This window comes from Eptatretus burgeri, chromosome 9 (genome assembly GCF_056783735.1).
Source record: "Eptatretus burgeri isolate ZD-2024b chromosome 9, Ebu_testis_v1, whole genome shotgun sequence".
Taxonomy (NCBI): domain Eukaryota; kingdom Metazoa; phylum Chordata; class Myxini; order Myxiniformes; family Myxinidae; genus Eptatretus; species Eptatretus burgeri.
The window spans coordinates 34,371,095-34,390,647 of record NC_140969.1 but is presented as its reverse complement, the minus strand read 5'-3'; the positions used below and the strand labels follow the sequence as shown (position 1 = coordinate 34,390,647).

The 19,553-nt window shown below is 42.7% G+C and overlaps 1 protein-coding gene across 2 annotated transcripts in view; it reads left to right on the top strand.

The window, feature by feature from the left end:
- Window positions 1-19,553, top strand: part of LOC147019876 (filamin-C-like) — a 281,783-nt gene that overhangs the window by 201,235 nt on the left and 60,995 nt on the right. For both annotated transcript variants that reach the window (XM_085894677.1, XM_085894676.1), the window contains exons 32-36: window positions 840-935; window positions 1,147-1,234; window positions 3,198-3,338; window positions 3,740-3,868; window positions 4,745-4,918. In XM_085894677.1, the coding sequence (XP_085750803.1) occupies window positions 840-935; window positions 1,147-1,234; window positions 3,198-3,338; window positions 3,740-3,868; window positions 4,745-4,918 (628 nt within the window). The remainder of the gene's footprint in view (window positions 1-839; window positions 936-1,146; window positions 1,235-3,197; window positions 3,339-3,739; window positions 3,869-4,744; window positions 4,919-19,553) is intronic.

Sequence of the window (19,553 nt, the reverse complement as noted above, 5' to 3'; positions counted from 1 at the left end):
AGTTCATCATCATTTTTCTGCCCATCATTGCTGCATCGAACCCTAACACACCAGATTACCATCTCAACTATAGACAGCATCAACTATAGGCAGTGGAGTGTATGAGTACAGAGAGGGAAATCAAAACTTCTGCCATGTTTGCGTATGTATTGAATAAATGGCCCTTTATGGAACACTAGAAGCACCTGCTCCCGATGGGAGCGGCCGGGGGGGGGGGGGGGGTGATTTTATCCTAATTCAAACGTGTCATTCAAAATACCTCTTGCTGCACTGGAAAATGTGGGGACAGGAATGCTGCACTGTAAATGGTGGGGATGTGTAATACCCTCTCCTACCTGGAGCTGCACAACACTATACACATTTACATCAAGAATTTGCGTCCCTCCTCCTTCTCCCCACCCAAGACCACAGCAAAGATTTAAAAAATAAAAAATAAAAACCCCTATACATTAATTGGGGTCATGCATATCCTTTGTAGCAAGTCTGGATGTAGTCAGCCCACAACTGTCGGAGGAGTAGTGCAACAAACACACAAATTAATACACAAACACTGGCCCATGAATTATATAGTAAGGATTGTGTATTATCCACCCACAAGCCATTTTGTGTGACATAATGACTTGGTATATAATGCTGAAGCTGGACCTTCTAGGTGCCTTCAGAGGTACCTTTTTATCCACAATATAGTACTCCTCAACCCCATTACACAGTAATGTCGAAGTGTACATCCAAAATCAAGCTGGTAGTTCTTGGCTTGGCAGGTCAAAGTGCACTGTATGGCAAGCTGGATCAAATACCGTATTCACAAACATCTTTACACGGTCATATTTGCTTGGCAGGCACTGGAGACCAAACCTATTATCGAAGAGCCTGACGATGTTCTACCTCTCTGTGAGAAAGCAACTCATCCGACTTCTTTCGTCACACAAAACTGGGTAATGCTATATACTTCCTGTTCTGTTACACGACACATTCAGTGATGCTTATGTCAAATGGCATTGTATTTTCAGAGCAGCAGCTGTACGGACCATAAAATGTATTAACATTGTGTGTGATTCGCTCACCTGCAAAGCAACAACATGCAAACAAACATGCAAACCAACATTGATCATTAGGAATTGTTTGTCCATCTTTTTTGCCCCACAGAAGACAGAAAGACTTAATGGCGAAACAAAGCTACTGAGGCCTTTCCACTCCACTTTGCCCTTGTTCTTCAGGAAGGGCCATGTCACCGGTGAGCCCTCATTTACGTGACGCATTTACCTGCATTTTGCATGTGTCGCCCGGATTTTGCACGCATCTCCTGCTCACTCCGTTTGCAAATGATTGTTCACTTGCATTCATTTAAAATATTTAATTTCTCAAACTGTCATGGCCTGGGTACCAGAAAAGGTACACGGTGTCATTTTCAATTGCTTGGAGACACTAGTTGGACTTCCCACAAATCCGTGCAGGGGAAGTCAGTAAAGGGCACATGCACATAAAGCCAGCAAAGTAATGAGAAGTGACGCTCATCAGGTTTGTGAAGGTTGCAAAAGTAGCGCTTCCTGTTCCACGTTCTAATGCTGAAAAAGAACGACTCTTTTCTATCATTTGGAAAATCAGGAGGGATGACAGAGGAAATTACAGCTGCATGAGACTCTGTCTGCTCTTGTCACAGTAAGAACCAGGCTGAACAGTTTACGTATTGTATCCCACTGAAAGGCCAGATCTAGATCCGGACCTGAACCAAAATTGAATTGGCTCGTTCTTGTCACCTAACCAATTTAACCACCTAGTTTTGTCTTAACTCATCCACAACTTTTTAGCTCACCAGGAACGTAGTTCCAGGGAGCTTATGCGATGGCACATCGTCCGTCGACAGATACTTTCAATGAAACTTTACCACAATGTTCATCACCGTGTATGTACCAAACTTTGTTCATGGCATTAAAAAAAAATCGGGCCCTGAGGGGTCTATGAGGGTCGCCTCCAAAAATAGGTATTTGCTTTCTCCTCAGAAACTACACAAACACAATTCCGGTGAAACTTGACCACCACATTCATCAACCGTAATGTACTAAAGTTTGTTCACGACATTAAAAAAAATATATATCCAAAAGTATTTACTTTCTTCTCCATTACATATTTTGTGGGTCATCCATGTCTACCAGTGGTTCCCTGGTTATCTTATCCAGCCACGACCAGGTGAGTGCCCGGTGGTATTGCCCCTATGTTTGAAATATCATGCAATGGTGAATATCATTTTTGGCCCCATCTCTCAACGTTGAAGAATCACTTACAAAGTTAAAAAAAAATTCTCATATACCAAAATCAAACTAATATATCCTTGTCACACACCAAACCTGTCCACTGAGTTTCATCCGAATCTATCGATAACTTTTTGAGACATCATGTTGGATATCATTTTTAGCCTGATAACTGAATGGTGAAGAATAACTTCAAAAAATTCTCAGATCCAGATTCGTATCTTCATCGATATCGAATGACTTCTTCGTTGTGAAACCCACAATTTGTCCACCAAATTTTATCAGAATCGTCCACAACTTTTTGAGATATCCTGGTCACAGACAAACAAACAGACAGGTGTGAAAACATAACCTCCGTCCACCTTCGGCGGCGGAGGTAATGAGCCTACCTGAGACCAAAACAGACCCGTGTTACGCATTTCAAAAAAATTCTAAATCTACTTCATTCTCCAACAAACAAGGATGCTCTATGAAAGGCTGGCCCATCCATCAGTTGACTTGTTCACCAAACTTGTGAGGTTCACCTTACTGAATTATGCATGCATGAGATGTACTATTATTTCGAATTTTTTGCACAGGGTGCCAGTATAATGTTGTAGCCATGACAATATAATAATTACAACGCTTAATGTAAAGCAAAGAAATATAAATATGCACGCTCGCCTCCTTGCCTTCGGCATGCCATATATCTCCACTTGCTATTATCACCCCCATGATGTTTTTAACAGATTGAAAAGTCTACATTTGGATAACTCGAGTAATGTTTTTCTTGGACTCTTTGCAGTTGACATAGTTATCACAACAGCACGGTTTGAAATATCATGGTGAATTGTCGTGGATTTGCTTATAAATCGTGGTGTGCTGTCATCGGCACACTGAATTGCAGTTTACTGTGTTTTTCACTTAATTATGGCATTTCACCATGGTTACACTGTCCACACGCTACAGGAGAAGTGCTGATGCCTTCAGGAAGTAAAGCCATCCCGGAAATCACGGACAATCACAACGGCACCGTCACCATTAATTTCTCGCCGACTGAGACGGGTTTGCACAAGGTGTCTGTTCACCTTAATGGCGAGCATATATCAGGTGCCTATTGCCACTGCACCAACTTGTTGTGCCAGTATTCAAACCAACATTCACTGCTGCTTTGTTGCCATGTAGCATGTTGCTAATTATTCTGATGAAAATATTGACACTAATTTTGGAGATAACGTTGATTTTACTGAATAGTGGTGACATCAATGGACCTGAATCCTGGTGGTGCTGATTCTGTTTTGATAATTGTGAAGTTGATTGGACCGACTAATGCGGTGATGTTGATGAGATTGGTAATCCTGATGACCTTGATGATGCTACTTATTATGGTTTTGGTACTTATTAGTACTGATGAGGGTAATATTGAGGAACTTCCATGGTGATCCGTGTGCTGATATTTTTTCTCGTTTGTTTCCCTCATTTTCCTTTTCATTGTGTCCTGCGCTTATCAGGCAGTCCATTGCAATTTTTTGTGAACGAAGTTGACAGTGGACATGTGTGTGCCTATGGTCCTGGCCTGAGCCATGGACAGGTGAATGAAGAGGCACGTTTCACAATTGACACCAAACATGCCGGTGAAGGTAGGCATTTCGAGCCTTCTGAACCATACGATGAGAAGCATAGCCATGTGTCATTCTGCATTGCATGTTTATACTCCTTTAAAAGAGAAAAGAACAACATAAAAGGAAATGCATAGAAAATGATACCATGATTTCATTAGTGGGAGGAAGATTGGCACAGATGAGGTCAGGAGCATGAATATCATTGCCAGAGATGCGTGATGCATTTAAAAGATAAATATAACAATGCCAATCGTCATCCTGCTCAAGACAGAAAAAAGCTTCAAGACTCCACAATAAATTCGGATATATGAATGACTCTCATGGGCTTCCTCTGGACTGTTTTGATTCGAAACTTGTGGAGATGAAACAACTTGAGCCCTTATTGATGGTCAATACTCCACGGCACACTGCGGAGAGTTGGGATTGGTATATGTATGGACAGCATGTATTAATACGTAATACCAAAGATAAATCTTACGTTATTAAGGGAGAAACAAGTGCAGTATCAGGAGATTTGATTGCTGGTTATTCGAGTTGAGCTGGCGAGGTGACTCTTTCGAAGTAAATTGTTAAATACTTTAACCTTGGTGGAGCTTTATGACCTGATCCATTTGGGAAAGCTCAGTCTTTTAAAGATCATTGATTGATGAAATAGTTCCACAAGGTGGAATCATTTGCTTTCAGATAATAATCAGCCATTTTCTGCCAAGCTAAACAATCATTAATAGGAAAGGGCCCCACAATCTTGCCTTGAATGATCTGTTTAACACGATGAATGCACCATTGTGAGAATTATTTCACTGTTCATTGCAAGAATCTGACCAGGCACAGTACAGGCTGTGCTTGTAGTGCATGGCAAACTTTTACACCTTTTGCACGTTGCCTTGACCCCAGGCGGGCTGTCCTTAGCCATCGAAGGCCCTTCAAAAGCAGAAATCAACTGCAATGATAACAACGATGGCACTTGCTTGGTATCATACATGCCAATAGCACCTGGAGACTACACCATCCTTGTCAATTTTGATGGAAAACACATCCTGGGAAGTCCCTTCACAGCAAGGGTCACTGGTGAGGATTGCATCAGCACCACTGTGTCAACACCCACAAGTAATTTGGACTGCCGGACACAAAAACAACATTGATGCCTAAATGTATTGTTGGCTTTTGTGGTCTCAGCATCAACATTCGATTTGCACAAACCTGAAAAACAATACGACGTATTCACAGGATATGATGTATTCACGGCTGTGGAAAGGCACGGATTGGGGGGATGGGTATAAAATATTTCATCGGCCTCGACTCTCCCTTGGAGCAGAGTCAAGACACCAATGTTATTACTCGTGGATTATGATATCATTCTTCATTAAGAATAACTAATTAATTAAATGAAGAACTCGAGAGTTCATCCAACACCTCACCACATGAATTCTTGAGAAAAAAGGACATGGGAAGGGGTTTTTCAGCTTTTTGCTTTGCGTTTTCGAGCGGGATCTATATTACTTTTGTTCGTGAAGTTTGAATCACAGGTGCGATGGCAACCAGACGAAGCTGATGGATCAAACGGACCAGTCCAGAGCTGAAACTATTGCCAACTCTTCTCGGAGAAACTGACGCTTTTGGAACGATCTTTGAGAAAAAAAGATGCACTCAACAAACAGATATTTTAAACGAAGTTCCCTCTGTGGTCGCACCACAAGGTGCCGCCGTTTTTTTTCTGAATCTCACGGTTACTCCGCCCTTAGAAAGTGGCAAATTTGGTCGAGACGGCATAAAATTTGACTGAAGTACTGCTAAACTGAAGGTTTGTGGAATTGCAAACAAAGCGATTGGTGTTCTACAGTGTTGAAATATATATAATTTAGTTGAGATAAAATAAAAGTTTTAAAGACTGTCGGAAAAAAAAGTGTTGAATTGGAAGTTCACCGCCGCTGATGCACCCTCTTTCCACCACTTTGTTTAACACAAAATTAGTTCATGCCTGTCGTTTCTGTCCTTTATGACATCCCTAAAAACAGTAAGTTTCCTCTCTGGAATAATTTTCAATTTTGTTTGATAGAGAGACAGACTGAATCAATTGTTTCAACACAAGTGCGTATGTGCACTCGGAATGAGACTTCGTACAGTTTTCCTAATTCAGAGCCATAGTGCTGGAAAACTGCAGGTTCATGATCTGATTCATGTTTTGTAGTGTAGTCGACAGTAGAAAAATCGTGCAAATGATGATACAAGCATCAAATTTGGCATTTCTGTTCTGCAGGGCTTTCTGATCAAATCTGTCTGATTGGCCATTTGAAAATCCAAATTTAGAAGAAAAAAAAAACTTCAAAGAAATTTGAAGTCACAGCTGGCTGAAATTCTTGAAGCACAAGTGAACATCCCAGACAGACAACCAAGGGGAGATGCAGTCATCATTGATGGCTCAGTACTTATCAATGCCCTACCTCCACGCACTGCAACGATATTTGATGACTATGCTAAAGAAGACATCATCCCAAAGGTGGAATCCTATGGTGCCAGGTACGAGAGGGTGGACGTAGTGTTTGATCTGCACAAGAAGTCAAGTCTGAAGTCCGAGGCAAGGTCGAAAAGGGGACAAGGAATCAGAAGAAGAGTGACAGGAATCAGTAAGACCCCAAGTAACTGGAGAAGCTTTCTTCGAGATGACAGCAACAAGACTGAGCTGTTTCACTTCCTTGCGGAAAAGATGTGTGAAGCACAGATGACAAGCACAGTCATTGTCACAAAAGGGGAAGATGCCATTAGCAACACAAGGAAGTCACTGGATGCTGTGTCTCCATGATGTCATGAAGAAGCTGATTCTCGAATATTTGTACACGCCAGGAATGCAACGATGGATGGTAGCAAGTCCATTATCATTTAGGCTAATGACACGGACGTACTCGTCATAGCAATATCTGTACTGCCATCCTTACAGGAACTAGGTCTTGAGAACATGTGGATTGCCTTTGGCCAAGGAGCCAAGGCACGATGGATTCCAGTCCATGAGGTAGTTTCTGCAATAGGACCTGAGAAAGCTCGAGGGATCCCATACTTCCATGCGTTCACTGGATGTGACGTCGTGTCTGCCTTCCGTGGTAAAGGGAAGAAAACTGCATGGCAGACTTGGAACGTCTTTGATGATGTTTCTGAAACATTCACCAATCTCAGTCAGCATCCAACATTGATTCGTGATCTTGACTTTTTTGAAGGTTTTTTAATTTTTTTTTAATTTTTCAAAATATGGATTTTCAAATGGCCAATCGGGCAGATTTGATTCAAATCCCCTGGAGAACAAATGTGCCAAATTTGATGCTTGTATCATCATTTGCACGATTCCTCTCAAAAATTGCTGTTATCTGCCCCACTATTGATTCATGTTCTACAGTGTTCAAAATATGAAATTAAATTGAAATTAAGTAGATCCTCGATTAATTATAAATGGATGTCTGTCAGACAGATAGAGACAGACAGACAGAGTGAAACAATTGCTTAACCCTCCTTTGCACAACGTGGATGGGGTAATGACTGAGTGGTATGAGCTCTTTATTTATTTATGCACCGGCCAAGGGAGCAAGGTTCCACCAACCGACTTTTGGTTTTGGACAGTTTTGTGAATTTTTTTTTTCCGAAATCTTGATTATTACATTAGTATACCAAATTTCAACTGTGTAGCCCACCGAGAGAGCACTAAACGTTTATATCAGTTATTGAGTGACTGGTTAGAAAGACTTTTATATACAATGTGACCAAAGAAAATTCAGTACCATACAATTTAATAAACCTTCCTTATTTTTTATTTAAAGCTAGCAGGGACCTGTTTAACACATTCCCTTTATTTGGGCGGTATATGGGCAATGAGGCGCTGCCTCGCATGTTCCTGGAAGTTTACGTTTACTGCGAACGAACCAGCATTAATTTTAGTCATCCACGCACTTATTGCCAAAAATAACGTTATTAATTTGTTTTATGTTCACAGAGATCAGACATTAAAGTGAAAATGAATGATAAATTGCAAAATTATAGTGCTAATGATGGTGAATGAAAGTAACAATTAGGAGAAAAAAAATAACGTAATGTTTTATAAATCTCATGAATTGGCGTCATTTATGTTTTGTGATGGTGAAAAATAGTGGTAATCGGTAAAAATAATAATAACATAAAGAACCTTTTATTTCAGTGGTTGATGGAGGGGAAGATGGGAAGGGAGGATTGGGGGGCCCCTCTTAATTTAATTTTTACTTATAGACTACGACCTACATTTGTTGTAATGAACAATAAACGGTTTTGTTTTCTGAGTGGAATTAGTCTATTATAAGTTTTATTCAAAAACAGCATTTTCTTGGGAGCTGTTAACCCTCCAAATGTCACTCTGGATCTACCCTTGAGTTTGTACGATCTCACTACAAACAACGTTGCAGGTTTGTCGGCCTGCAGCATGATTGGCAAAGATTACAGATATTAAGTGGGTCTCCTACTCCACTCGCTGCTATGTGCAACTATCTTGACCAAATCAAAATCTTGACCAAATCGAAAAAAGTAAGAGGATATCAAGAGTATGGAGGATGTTATTTGAAGTGAGGTCGGTAACGTTTTTTTGCGGTCACCCTTATATATTTGTTCTTAATAAAGAGCAGTGTCACTGCATATTATTTCTACATGAATGGAGTAATTCTAAAGTCATCCAAGATTGAACAAAAATGACCCACAAACAAAACGGGACTTTCCAAAATGATGTATGAATGCTAACGAGGCCTTTTGCGCATGCTCTGCTTGCGTTTTCAGTGACTTAGTTCTGCTAACTAGGGCACTTTTAACTTGCCATTAGGAGAACGAAATCTGGAAGTGGAAACAGTCTTTTTATCCTGCCCTCCCCTCTGGACTGACTCCCCTGCCTCACATCTTGCTTAGCTTGACCAGGAGCTTCAATATTATTGGAATCTCCCATGATGAAGCTGAGTCAATGGGCCAATGACGTTGTTATCACATTCAGGCCAGTGGTCTCTTTATCTTCAACCGCCTCCTTTCTGGACTTTCACCCTCTGCTCTTTCTATGCTTTGTCCCACCCATGTTTCTACAGAGCACACACGGTCCACCATCAACCCCCTTCTGGTGAAACTACCCAAATCCAGGATCACTTCACCTCCACTCAATCATTCCTCTTCTTTCCCACCTGTGGAATATTTTGTGTATACATGCTCTGTGTGTGCGTTTTCAGTGACTTGGTTCTGAACATCAAAGGGCGGAGGAGCTCCTTGTGAGCCAACCGACATCCATATCTTGTGCTGAACTGTGTCTACTGACGTCCTCCTGCAGTTAGGTTACTTTTTTTTTTAGGTCGGTGGCAGAATTTGCACTCTGGCCACCGTAAAACCCTTCAATACAGAAAACAGAAGAAAAACGCAAAGAAAAACTGAAAACCCACTCCATGGGAGTACCTCCTGTGCAGCTGCCCTTCACAAGGCAGCTTATCGGATCACGGGATTGAGGTAAAGCCTTTGGGACCCCCACTCTTGGATGAGTCGAGGAAAAATATTGGATAACTTTCCTGGGTCAAATTGCATTTGTGTGTGTCAGGGTGGTTCTGAGGTGTCGTCCCCCTGAAGGCGCTCTCCTTGGGTTAACCTGAGGATGTCCCTTCAGCTGGATGCCTGGAAAGTCCCATCCCTAAGAGAGGATGATCACCTGTCTCTGTGATCATCTGAGCTCAAGCATTTCAACATCAGTATTGCAGCTCTCTATGAGGTTCAGAAACCGGTTCATCAAGATCGTTTGGTACATATCCTAGTGGCGAGATCATGGCGGGTGGTTACACATACTATTGGTCTGGTCACTCTGATGGTTACCATGCCAAAGGAGTTGCTGTAGCTGTGTCCAACACGCCGACACCAATGATAATTGAGGAAACACCGGTCAACAAGCGTATTATGAGACGAAGGGTTCATCATTCCTTTGGTGTCATTTCCTTGGTCTCTGTATCTGCTCCGACTGAGGTGAGTGATCTCACTGTGAAGGCTACATTCAACGCCACGCTCGAGTCTGTGGTTGATCAGTGCCCCAGACGAGATACTTTTCTAGTCTTTGGGGATTTCAATGCATCAACTGGAACTGATGGGGATGGTTATGAGACGTGTGTTGGTCCCCATGGGTTTGGAACTGTGAACCAGAATAGCACCAAGTTCCTTGACCTTGCAAGAAGTCGTGGAATTGGGGTGGCTGATTCATGGTTTCAGCACCCACAGACTCATCACTGGACTTGGTATTCCAATGCGGGTGACATGGCAAAGGAGATTGACCATGTGCTTGATGGTCGCTGAACGATGATCTAGAACTGCAGGGTCTACCGGAGTGCTGTTTATCGATACCGACCGCAGGTTTGACGTAGCAACTCTGAAGTTGCAGGTTAAATCCAGGAGAATGATACCATCCCATCCAAGGCTGGATGTTGGCAAGCTCAAGGATGAGAGGGTAGCTTAGGAGTTTGCAAACAGGCTGAGTGGGGATTTGGGAGGGGGGGTCTGGGTGTTTTATGGAATCCTGAAGAGTTGTGGAGTACCTTTAAACCTTTAAACCCTTGATGTTGCTGGTGGGTGTCTTGGAACTCACCGTCGGGCGAAGAAGAATTTGGTCTCTCAAGCGACACTGGATACCATTGAACAGAGTCACAGGGCCAGGCTTCATGGTGGAGCCAAGCTGTTCAGGGAGTTGAGGCATAAAACTGTACGTGCGCTGAGTGTGGACAAGGAAGCCTATGTGGGAGGAAGCTGTGAGGGAGTAGAGCATCACCTGTGGTCAAATGAGTCTCGTCCTGCTTACAGGGGAATTTGTGCATTGCGTTCCTCCAAGCCCGACCCTCAGTGTATTGCAGTTCGAGTCGAGGGTGGTGGGCTCTTGAAAAAGGAGTCCGAAATGAAAGCCAGCTGGGCCGTTTACTTTGTGTGGCTGAACCAGGCTGATCCACGTACTGTCGAGATGGATGTCAGGGGTGTTATAATCCCTATTGCTGATCTTCCAATAAACTGTGGTCGACCTTCGTTTGTGGAACAACAGGCTGCGGTGAACCGGTTGACATGGGGTAAAGCTCCAGGGATCTGTGGCATCCATGCTGAACCTCTCAAGGCTGGTGGAAATGCTGTAGTTATGTCATTGCATGCAGTTCTGTGCTCTTTCTGGAACACAGGCATCATCCCAACTGTCTGGAAGAGGAGCCTTGTTGTTCCTCTCTTGAAAGGGAAGGGTGAACACCAGGACTACAACAACAACTGAGGGGTGATGCTGCTCTCAGTGCCGGACAAGATCTTAGCTCGGATAATTCGTGACAGGATTCGCCACCATGTGTTTGAGCACTAGCACCCAGAGCAGTCAGGCGTTACACCAAATAGGTCAACGATTGATTATATCCTTGCCCTTTGGGTCCTAACCGAACGCAGATGAGAGTGTCAGCAGGGGCTGCATGCAGCCTACATTGATCTTTACAAATTGTTCAATTCAGTGAATCTGGATGCCCTCTGGAGGATTCTTGGTCTTTGTGGGGTGCCACCAAAACTGATCAATCTGATGTCTGAACGATATTCTGGTACTGAGAGTGCTGTGAGATGTGGTGACAACATCTCTGACTTTTTTCTAGTTGTAACTGGACATCATCAGGGGTGTGGACTGGCCCCCACACTTTTCAGTGCTTGTATGGACTGGATTCGAGGGAAGATGTCAGAGAGATAAAGCTGTGGTGCATTTAAAGATCTCTGACCTTGATTTCGCAGATGATGCAGTCATCTTTGTGGAGACTCTGGATATCCTTTTGGGGGCCCTTGTGGTGCTGAATGAGGAGTCAAAGCCGCTTGGATTATGGGTTTTTTGGGTTAAAACTAAGATCCAGGCTTTCAATGACATCTTGCATGCTGCTTTCTTGTCTGTACCTGTTTGTGGTGAGACTGTTATGGTCTGGGAGAGATTCACTTACCTTGGCAGTGACATTCATGTCTCTGCTGGCTGTGAGCCAGAGGTCATTAGACGTCTGGGTTGGACCTGGGGAGTCATGGGTTCACTGAATCATGGGGTGTCGTGCTGTCAGTACCTCTGCAGGAAGATGAAAGTCCGAGTCTTCAGGTACTTGATGCTTCCAGTCTTGCTCTACAGATGTGAGACTTGGACTCTGACCTGGGATCTGAGATGGAGACTTAATTCCTTTGGCACCAGGTGTCTTCAGAGCATCCTTGGCCATCACTGGTCAGACTTTGTGTCCAACGAGTCGTTGCAGAGAGAGACTCAAATGAGATTTGTTACCTGCGTAGTCCATGAGCGTCAGCTGTGGCTGTATAGACAAGTGTCTTGTTTTCTTGACGCTGATCCTGCTCACCAGATTATCTCAGTGAGGGAGCCTCATGAGTGCAGGAGGCAATGGGCCGACCACGTGACTTTTGGCCACAGCAGATTGATCAGCATCTCAAGGAGATGGGGATGGGTCAGGCATCTGCCTGGGGGATGGCCAGACGGAGGCCCCTGGAGTACCGGCAGAACGTGAACTCAGCGACGTGCTACTCCGGCGCATGCTCCCATACCTGACCTGACCTCGGGAACCAACTTCGACATCCTCTTCAATCTCATTCTTCCTTTCATCTCCTTGGAGTTTCCTTCTGTAACCACATTTTCCACCCCCTGCATCATCTCTTGCTACACCCATTCCTCCCCACACCATTTGCTTGTCTTTACTGTGGCTTTTGCGTGCGTTTCTACTGTTCCTTTTGTATCCTGTTATGTCCTGATCCGTTTAATGTACTGGCTCTTCCACGAGCCTCGACTATGCATGCAAAAAACAATATAATTTTCACAATTTAAAGTTTAAACGAAAGAGTGTTCATTCCAAGATGGTTAACCATAATTGATGTGTTCCTATATGCAAGTCGGACTCATGAAAATACATGAGGTATGAAAAATAGCCCTGGATGAGATGTGTCGAGTTCATACCATTTCCTGTAAATACAAACGAGCGGCTGCAGTGGATATATAAAACACACACACACTCTTTTTTTTTTTCTTTTTAGCACAGTTGAGCCTGGTCGAGTTGAGCCTGCTTTTGGTTTGTTACCTAACTGGCCTACATTGTCTGGAGTTTTTGCAGTATGAGCAAGCTGCAAAATATCAACCCTTTGGGTGTGCTGAGAAAGTTCTCCAACTCTTTTCTTGAGCAAAGGCACAACCCTTTCTCTCAAGTAACTTTTCCAAGTATTTTCAGCTTCTTTTAGAAGCTTTATAAGCTATTTTAGGTCACAATCCTTATCTGGAAAGCATGAAAAAAGTCAATGTGCCGTAATCAGCATTGCTGCTACGGCATTCTGTGCATGCAGGCCGAGCATTCTGAGGTGGATTACATCATTTTGAAAGTCCAGTATTGTCTGTGCATGATAATGTCCATCCATCCATCCATTGGGACCATGCTTTGTGCAGAGTGCTGGTGCTGCCTAAGCAGTCTCCTTGGCTAGTGGGCGCAATCCTGGACGGGTCACCACTCCAACACAGGATACCAGCAAGCAGGCACTCATTTTGCCGACCTCGGAAGGATGACAAGCATAGTCAACCCCACCTGGTATTAATTCAATAGGCGAGTGTGATTTGAACTCAGGATCCTCAGATCCCAAGCCCACCACTTAAGCCATTAAGCCAACACCAGGCATACGATGATGTCAATGGTGTGCAAAACTGATCATGAACCATAAGTTTGTGATGATTCTTGTTTGACCATAGGTTCATCGAGAGAATGTTGAATGTTCTTCGTGACTATCACCATATTTTTATGCAGAGAACTGTGCAACAAGCATTTAAGAATCAATCCGTCGTACTGTAATCTGTTCTTGGGGAATATGTAATACCTCTTACTCTTTACCCTTAAACATGTCAGAAGTATCTGCTCCAACTGTCACAACCTGATGAGCACTTCAAAGACTCTTGCTCTCACATCGATAACGTTTCAGAGTTTGGTGGTCATTCTGTTTGTGAGGTTTTTCATGGACCTTCAAGAAACGCTGCATCAGCAGTTTTAAACTGCCTCGGGCCACCTTTTCTTCCCCAAAATTGCGACATTTCTCCTGAAGTAATACCATTGGGTTTGTGCTTCGACTTTCCTAATTTGAGAAGTACGGTAGGAGAATCTGGACGGTGATTTACCGTTTTATTTGCCTGGAATCGATACTTAGAAGTGTCCGTGCCCGTGCCATCTGGAATTGCCTGTGGCTGTGTTTTTGTAACCTGTGCCACCTCACCTGAGGAGCCAACTGATGAAATAGCATTCGGAACATGTTCCTCACGTGTGTGATCATTTACTGTTGGCTTTGAGTTGTTGATTTATAAATCAGTGGATCACTGATCCGGTAATACTGTCGTCTCCACCATGCACATACATCATCATCTAAGTAAAATCAACATAAACTTTCTTTTGGCTGTTCCTTGTAGTGAAAGATACCACAATTCATAATTTGTAAGGAAATTGAAATACAAAAATGTTCCCCGAGTGTCCAGCATGAACTAACTTCCGATTTACGCAACACTCGAATTAAACGAATATACAGGATAGTTTGCTGTGTACCCGACCTTGTATCATCATGAACAAAACATCAGTGCCTCTTATTTGTTTCATGAGATAAACATACATGGGAGTGCACCATCTGGTTCTTCATCAAACTCATCTTAAAAGCACCACAAAGTCGGAAGCAAAACACAATCAAAGTATTTAGAGCGCATACCTTCGCCATGCAATACCTGATCCATGAGAGCATATTGGGCCCAATACATTTTTGAAATACCATGATAGATATAGTTTTTGGCCCGATCTCTCAATGGTGAAGAATCACTTAAAAAATTGAATAATTCTCATATCCGAATCCGGAATCAGATCATCAACAAAAATTGAATCGATTCTTCCTTGTCACACACCCAATGCAGCCACCAAGTTTTGTCCGAATCCATCCAAAACCTTTTGAGATATCGTGCTATGTATCGTTTTTGGCCCTTTCTCTCAATGATGAAGAATAACTTAAAAGCAAGCAGTCATAGACTGGTACTTACGAAATCGTCAACTTGACCTCTGACCTTGTCTAATAAAAGCTGTCTCTAGAGAAGGTAGCGACGCAAACCAGAAGTTTCTACGATGATTCTGTACCAAACCATCAAAAATCGAATGTTTGACCTCACTGTGACCTTGACCTTTGACCGATTTTGACCAAAATTTTATCAGCACTAGCCATCACCCTCCTGAATCACGTGGTGTAATTTGACATTGGTAGCTTCTTCCGTTCTCGAGTTATCGTGCCTATTAACAAACAAACATATATACACAAACACACACACAAACAAACACACAAACAGATGATGGAAGTAATCAAGATTCCGTAAGTAAAAATTGGTAGACGGATCAAGATCCGGATCTTCATCAAAATCGAATCAGTTCGTCATTGTCACACACACACAACCTGTCCACCAAATTTCATCTGAATCCCTCCACAACTTTTTGAGATATCCTGCACACAAACACACAAACAGACAAATAGACAGACAGACAAACAGACAGAGAGGGGTGAAAACTTAACCTCCTTCCACCTTTGGTGGCGGAGGTAACTACATGATGAACGTATCCACAGGATGGTCAGAAAGATGCTTTGCCCATCCTCAGTGAAGCATTCGTTCATAAACTTAATTTACAGGTTTCATTGTGTAATACTTGCAATAATTAATCAGTCAATGTACTGTATCTGTATGTGCTCCATCAATCCTGGCACCACTGAATGTGTCACCAAGTCGTCTTTGACCACTTGTGCAGCATTTGTGGGGTCACCAAGAACAAATGCTTTGCTGGGGAGGGCGAAAAGTGACTTTCAGACCACTCTGTACAGTCTTTGGCACGAATCCTTCACATAGTTTGCCTTCGACGTTGAACGTCGTTCTAATTGTGCACAATGTTCTCCAACCAATGAAATAGCATTGCTTGTTGTACTGCAAGTTCCCCCAGCCTTGTGCACAATGGCTTCAGGTTGCCGGGGTTCCTCTTTAATGATGCTGAATGTTCAGAGCAAAACATGAACTGTATGATGGAGCATGATCTGTGTAATTTTTTTTTTGTGCTGGCCAGTTCAAATGCGGAAGTGGACCAGAAGGAACCGATCCCACGGATGGGGCTTGTTAGCTAAATTTTTGGGTGGATACACTCCATGATGATGACGACAGAAAGCGAAAAATGTGTCATCGAATAAAATTCCATTCTTGAAGGGTAGCTGGCATTACTGAGATGGCTTTTCAAACATTCATGTTGAAACTTTTGCAGTTGGCTGTACTGTATTTTTACAGACTGTGACTAAACCAGAAGTTGAATCATTTTAACGTGTGTGTGTGTGTGTGTGTGTGTGTGTGTGTGTGTGTGTGTGTGTGTGTGTGTGTGTGTGTGTGTGTGTGTGTGTGTGTATGTATGCATATACTCATATATATACATAATTATGTATTATTATTTTGTACACAGCCTGTGGCTGGTTGTATTATTGCTGGGAGCACGGCTGTTCCACTGAAGCAGTGCCCCCTGGTTCCAGCCAGCTGGTACTCATTTTGCTGACCTCGGAAAGATAATAGGCTGAATCAATCCACCTGGTGTTATTTCACGGCAATTAATAGGAAAGTTAAGATTTAATCGAGATGCTTGGTCCTGGACATATTGGAGACACTCGATGTAATTAAGTATGGAGACTGTGAGCTTAAGTGTTACGTGTCACCGACGGGGGAGTGGTAGTGCGGTATTGTTTCGGGATTAAGGCCAAGTTCCCACAGTATGCGATTGCTTCCTGTGACCTATTCCAAAAGGCCCGGTCACACCTTGACGTTTTAGCCAACGTATGCCGATTTTTGAATTTTTTTTCTAAAACGCTGGCACACGTTGAATACGTTATGGGTAAGTTTTGATAACATTAAGAGCACGTTGCCATACGTCGTTGTACGTTGGCTTTAAACGTTGTACTTTTAGGTTGTCCTCAAATTTTTTCATGCTTGAAATTTCATGACGTATGCCGGCGTATGACTCACACGTTCCGCTACGCTGGCCACAAGTTGTAGGCACGGTCTGCGATCGTTGACAGACGTCAACACATGCTACTTGTAAGTTAATCATAAGTTGAGACACGCCGAGGTAATGTTTAGCGTACCCGAAACTTATTTCTAACCTATGATTAACGTGTTGTTGGCACGTTACGCGATCGTTGCCACACGTCGACAGACGTTACTTTTAAGTTACTCATAGGCTGAAAGATGTCGGTATAATGGATCGTCCTTGCGTCAGCGTCCACGGCCACGGCCAGGACACTTATTTGCAGCATTCTTCAAACTTTTCTTCGGCATGACGAGGATGTTCACACTTCGATGTCTAGCTTGGCTATGATTCCAATTGTCCATCGGCAGCGTCTATTTAAAATAGTCGAGTTTGAGCGTTTTAACACGTTCAGAAGAAACGATTAAAATTTCCAAACCCCAGCGTCAAAAAAAAAAACAAAAAAAAAAAAACAAAGGCGAGTGACAGCAATTTAAATCGTTCATTGTAAACAATGAAAATAGCTGAGTGGTACCGTTTAAAAGTCGTTGAGTGTAAAAAAATCCAATTGTTGAGCGCAAGCGTCTACTTTCAATAGTGGAGATGCAGCCATTTAAATCGTTGAGTGGCAGCCTATGAACCTACCCGTGGACACGCGGACGCAAGGACGATCCATCATAACCCACACCCTCCCCCTCACACCCACCTACTACTGCCAACATGAACAAACTACTACTAATACTAATACTAATACTAATACTAATACTAATACTGATACTGATACTGGTACTGATACTGGTACTGCTGACATGGACATCAACTCAAAAAGGACTCGAAAACACTGTTGGGTTCCCCTTTTATGAGCAGCATTTTTATATACCAATTCCCAAAACCGCTGGGAACACGTCTTTATATGGCAGTTGTAACCTAGAAACACATTCATTTTTTTTTTTTTTTTGTCGACCGGAAGACGTCATTGGAATACGTCTACATACGTCGATGTGTGTTGGGACTACGTAAAGAATTGGTTCAAAGCACGTCAAACATAAGTTGGAAATAAGTTTCGTGTAAAAAAGACATTACCGCGACGTGTTTCGACTTATGAGTAGCTTATAAGTAGCCTTTGTGGACGTGTGTAAGCGTCCACATATCGTGTGTAAAACTTATCCTCATCGCATGCGGAACGTGTGTCATACGCCGAGTACGTCGTAAAATTTTGAACATGTTCAAAATTTCTTGACGTACTCTACTTACTACGACTTATGATAGCGTATTTAGCGTTCTACTCGCGCATACCAAACTTACCCATACCGTATTTGACGTGCCCCAACGTTTTAGACACACTTTTTGTGACGTCGGCATACGCTGGCAAGATCGCCAAGGTGTGACCGCGATTTTGACCCTTCCATTTCTACGGCAGTTATGATTCGAATCGTTGTGCGTCAGCCTTTTAATAGGCTACGCCACGACATCGTCGGCTATGCGTGCAACGCGCTATGCCGAAGTTAGACTATCGTTGGGCATCGGTTGTGTAGGCCGACAACAGGTTCAGCATTCGTTGGTATAAGTTATCTATAACACAACGAAACGTTCTGTGTCTGTTACCAATGCGTTATACATAAGACCAAGTTGCTATGAATACGTCTGAATCTTTAAAAAAAAAACATCAAAAGTTCAACGTAAGCCAGCGTTTTACATACATTTTAACACGTTGCCATCGCTGGCTAAAACGTCAAGGTGTGACCGGGCCTTAAGTTTCTGCATTTACAAGCCAACCACAAAAAGGTTGTGTTTTTATACCAACATCCATAACCACAAGGAGCAGGTGTGCCGAGCAGGTAGAGGCCCCGCCTTCCCGGGTTTCGTGCCAGCAAGCCAAGCCCCGGAGGGGAACGGTTGTTCAGTGTGATGTTGAGGAGAGATCGGGAGCAAACGCACGAGTTCGGTGTGAGGAACTCACGCAGTCTAAAGAGGAACGTGGCAAGGACGGAGGATCTCGCTTTGCTCTCCTCTCGGCATGAAGAAATGGCTTTCCTTCAATGGATGAAGACTGCATGATTCTCATGTTCATGCTGAGGCGATTTGGCTCACATAGTGGAGCAAGACGATGGCTATTGACTCTTGGCTGATAGTGAGAGACGGACCTCGAAGCCTCATGTTTGTCACCGAAGCGGAGGGCGCCATTCTACATCTGTATATATATATATATATATATATATATATATACATATATATATATATATATATATATATATATATATATATATATATATATATATATATATACATACACAGTTATGCCCAAAATTATTCATACCCCATGAAAAATCTGAGAGTTTTGCATTTATCTCAAACCTACAAGCTGGAGAGTGGTGGAACTTTCACTTCACCCAAGGACATTTAGTTGGCATGTACAAATCCACTTACATTTTGGCTCAACATTATTAGCATAACAACAGAAATGTTAAGATTTCTGTTTTTATGCCTGTCCAAAATTATTCATACCCCACACCAAGTCTCACAATTGAGGCCAATGTTTGTGATAATGCACATGCTTTTGATATTCCTAATATTCTTTATAATGTTATACAATTATTCCCAGATGTGTGCATACAATCTGAATGCATTACAAATGCGGTCTATTGAAT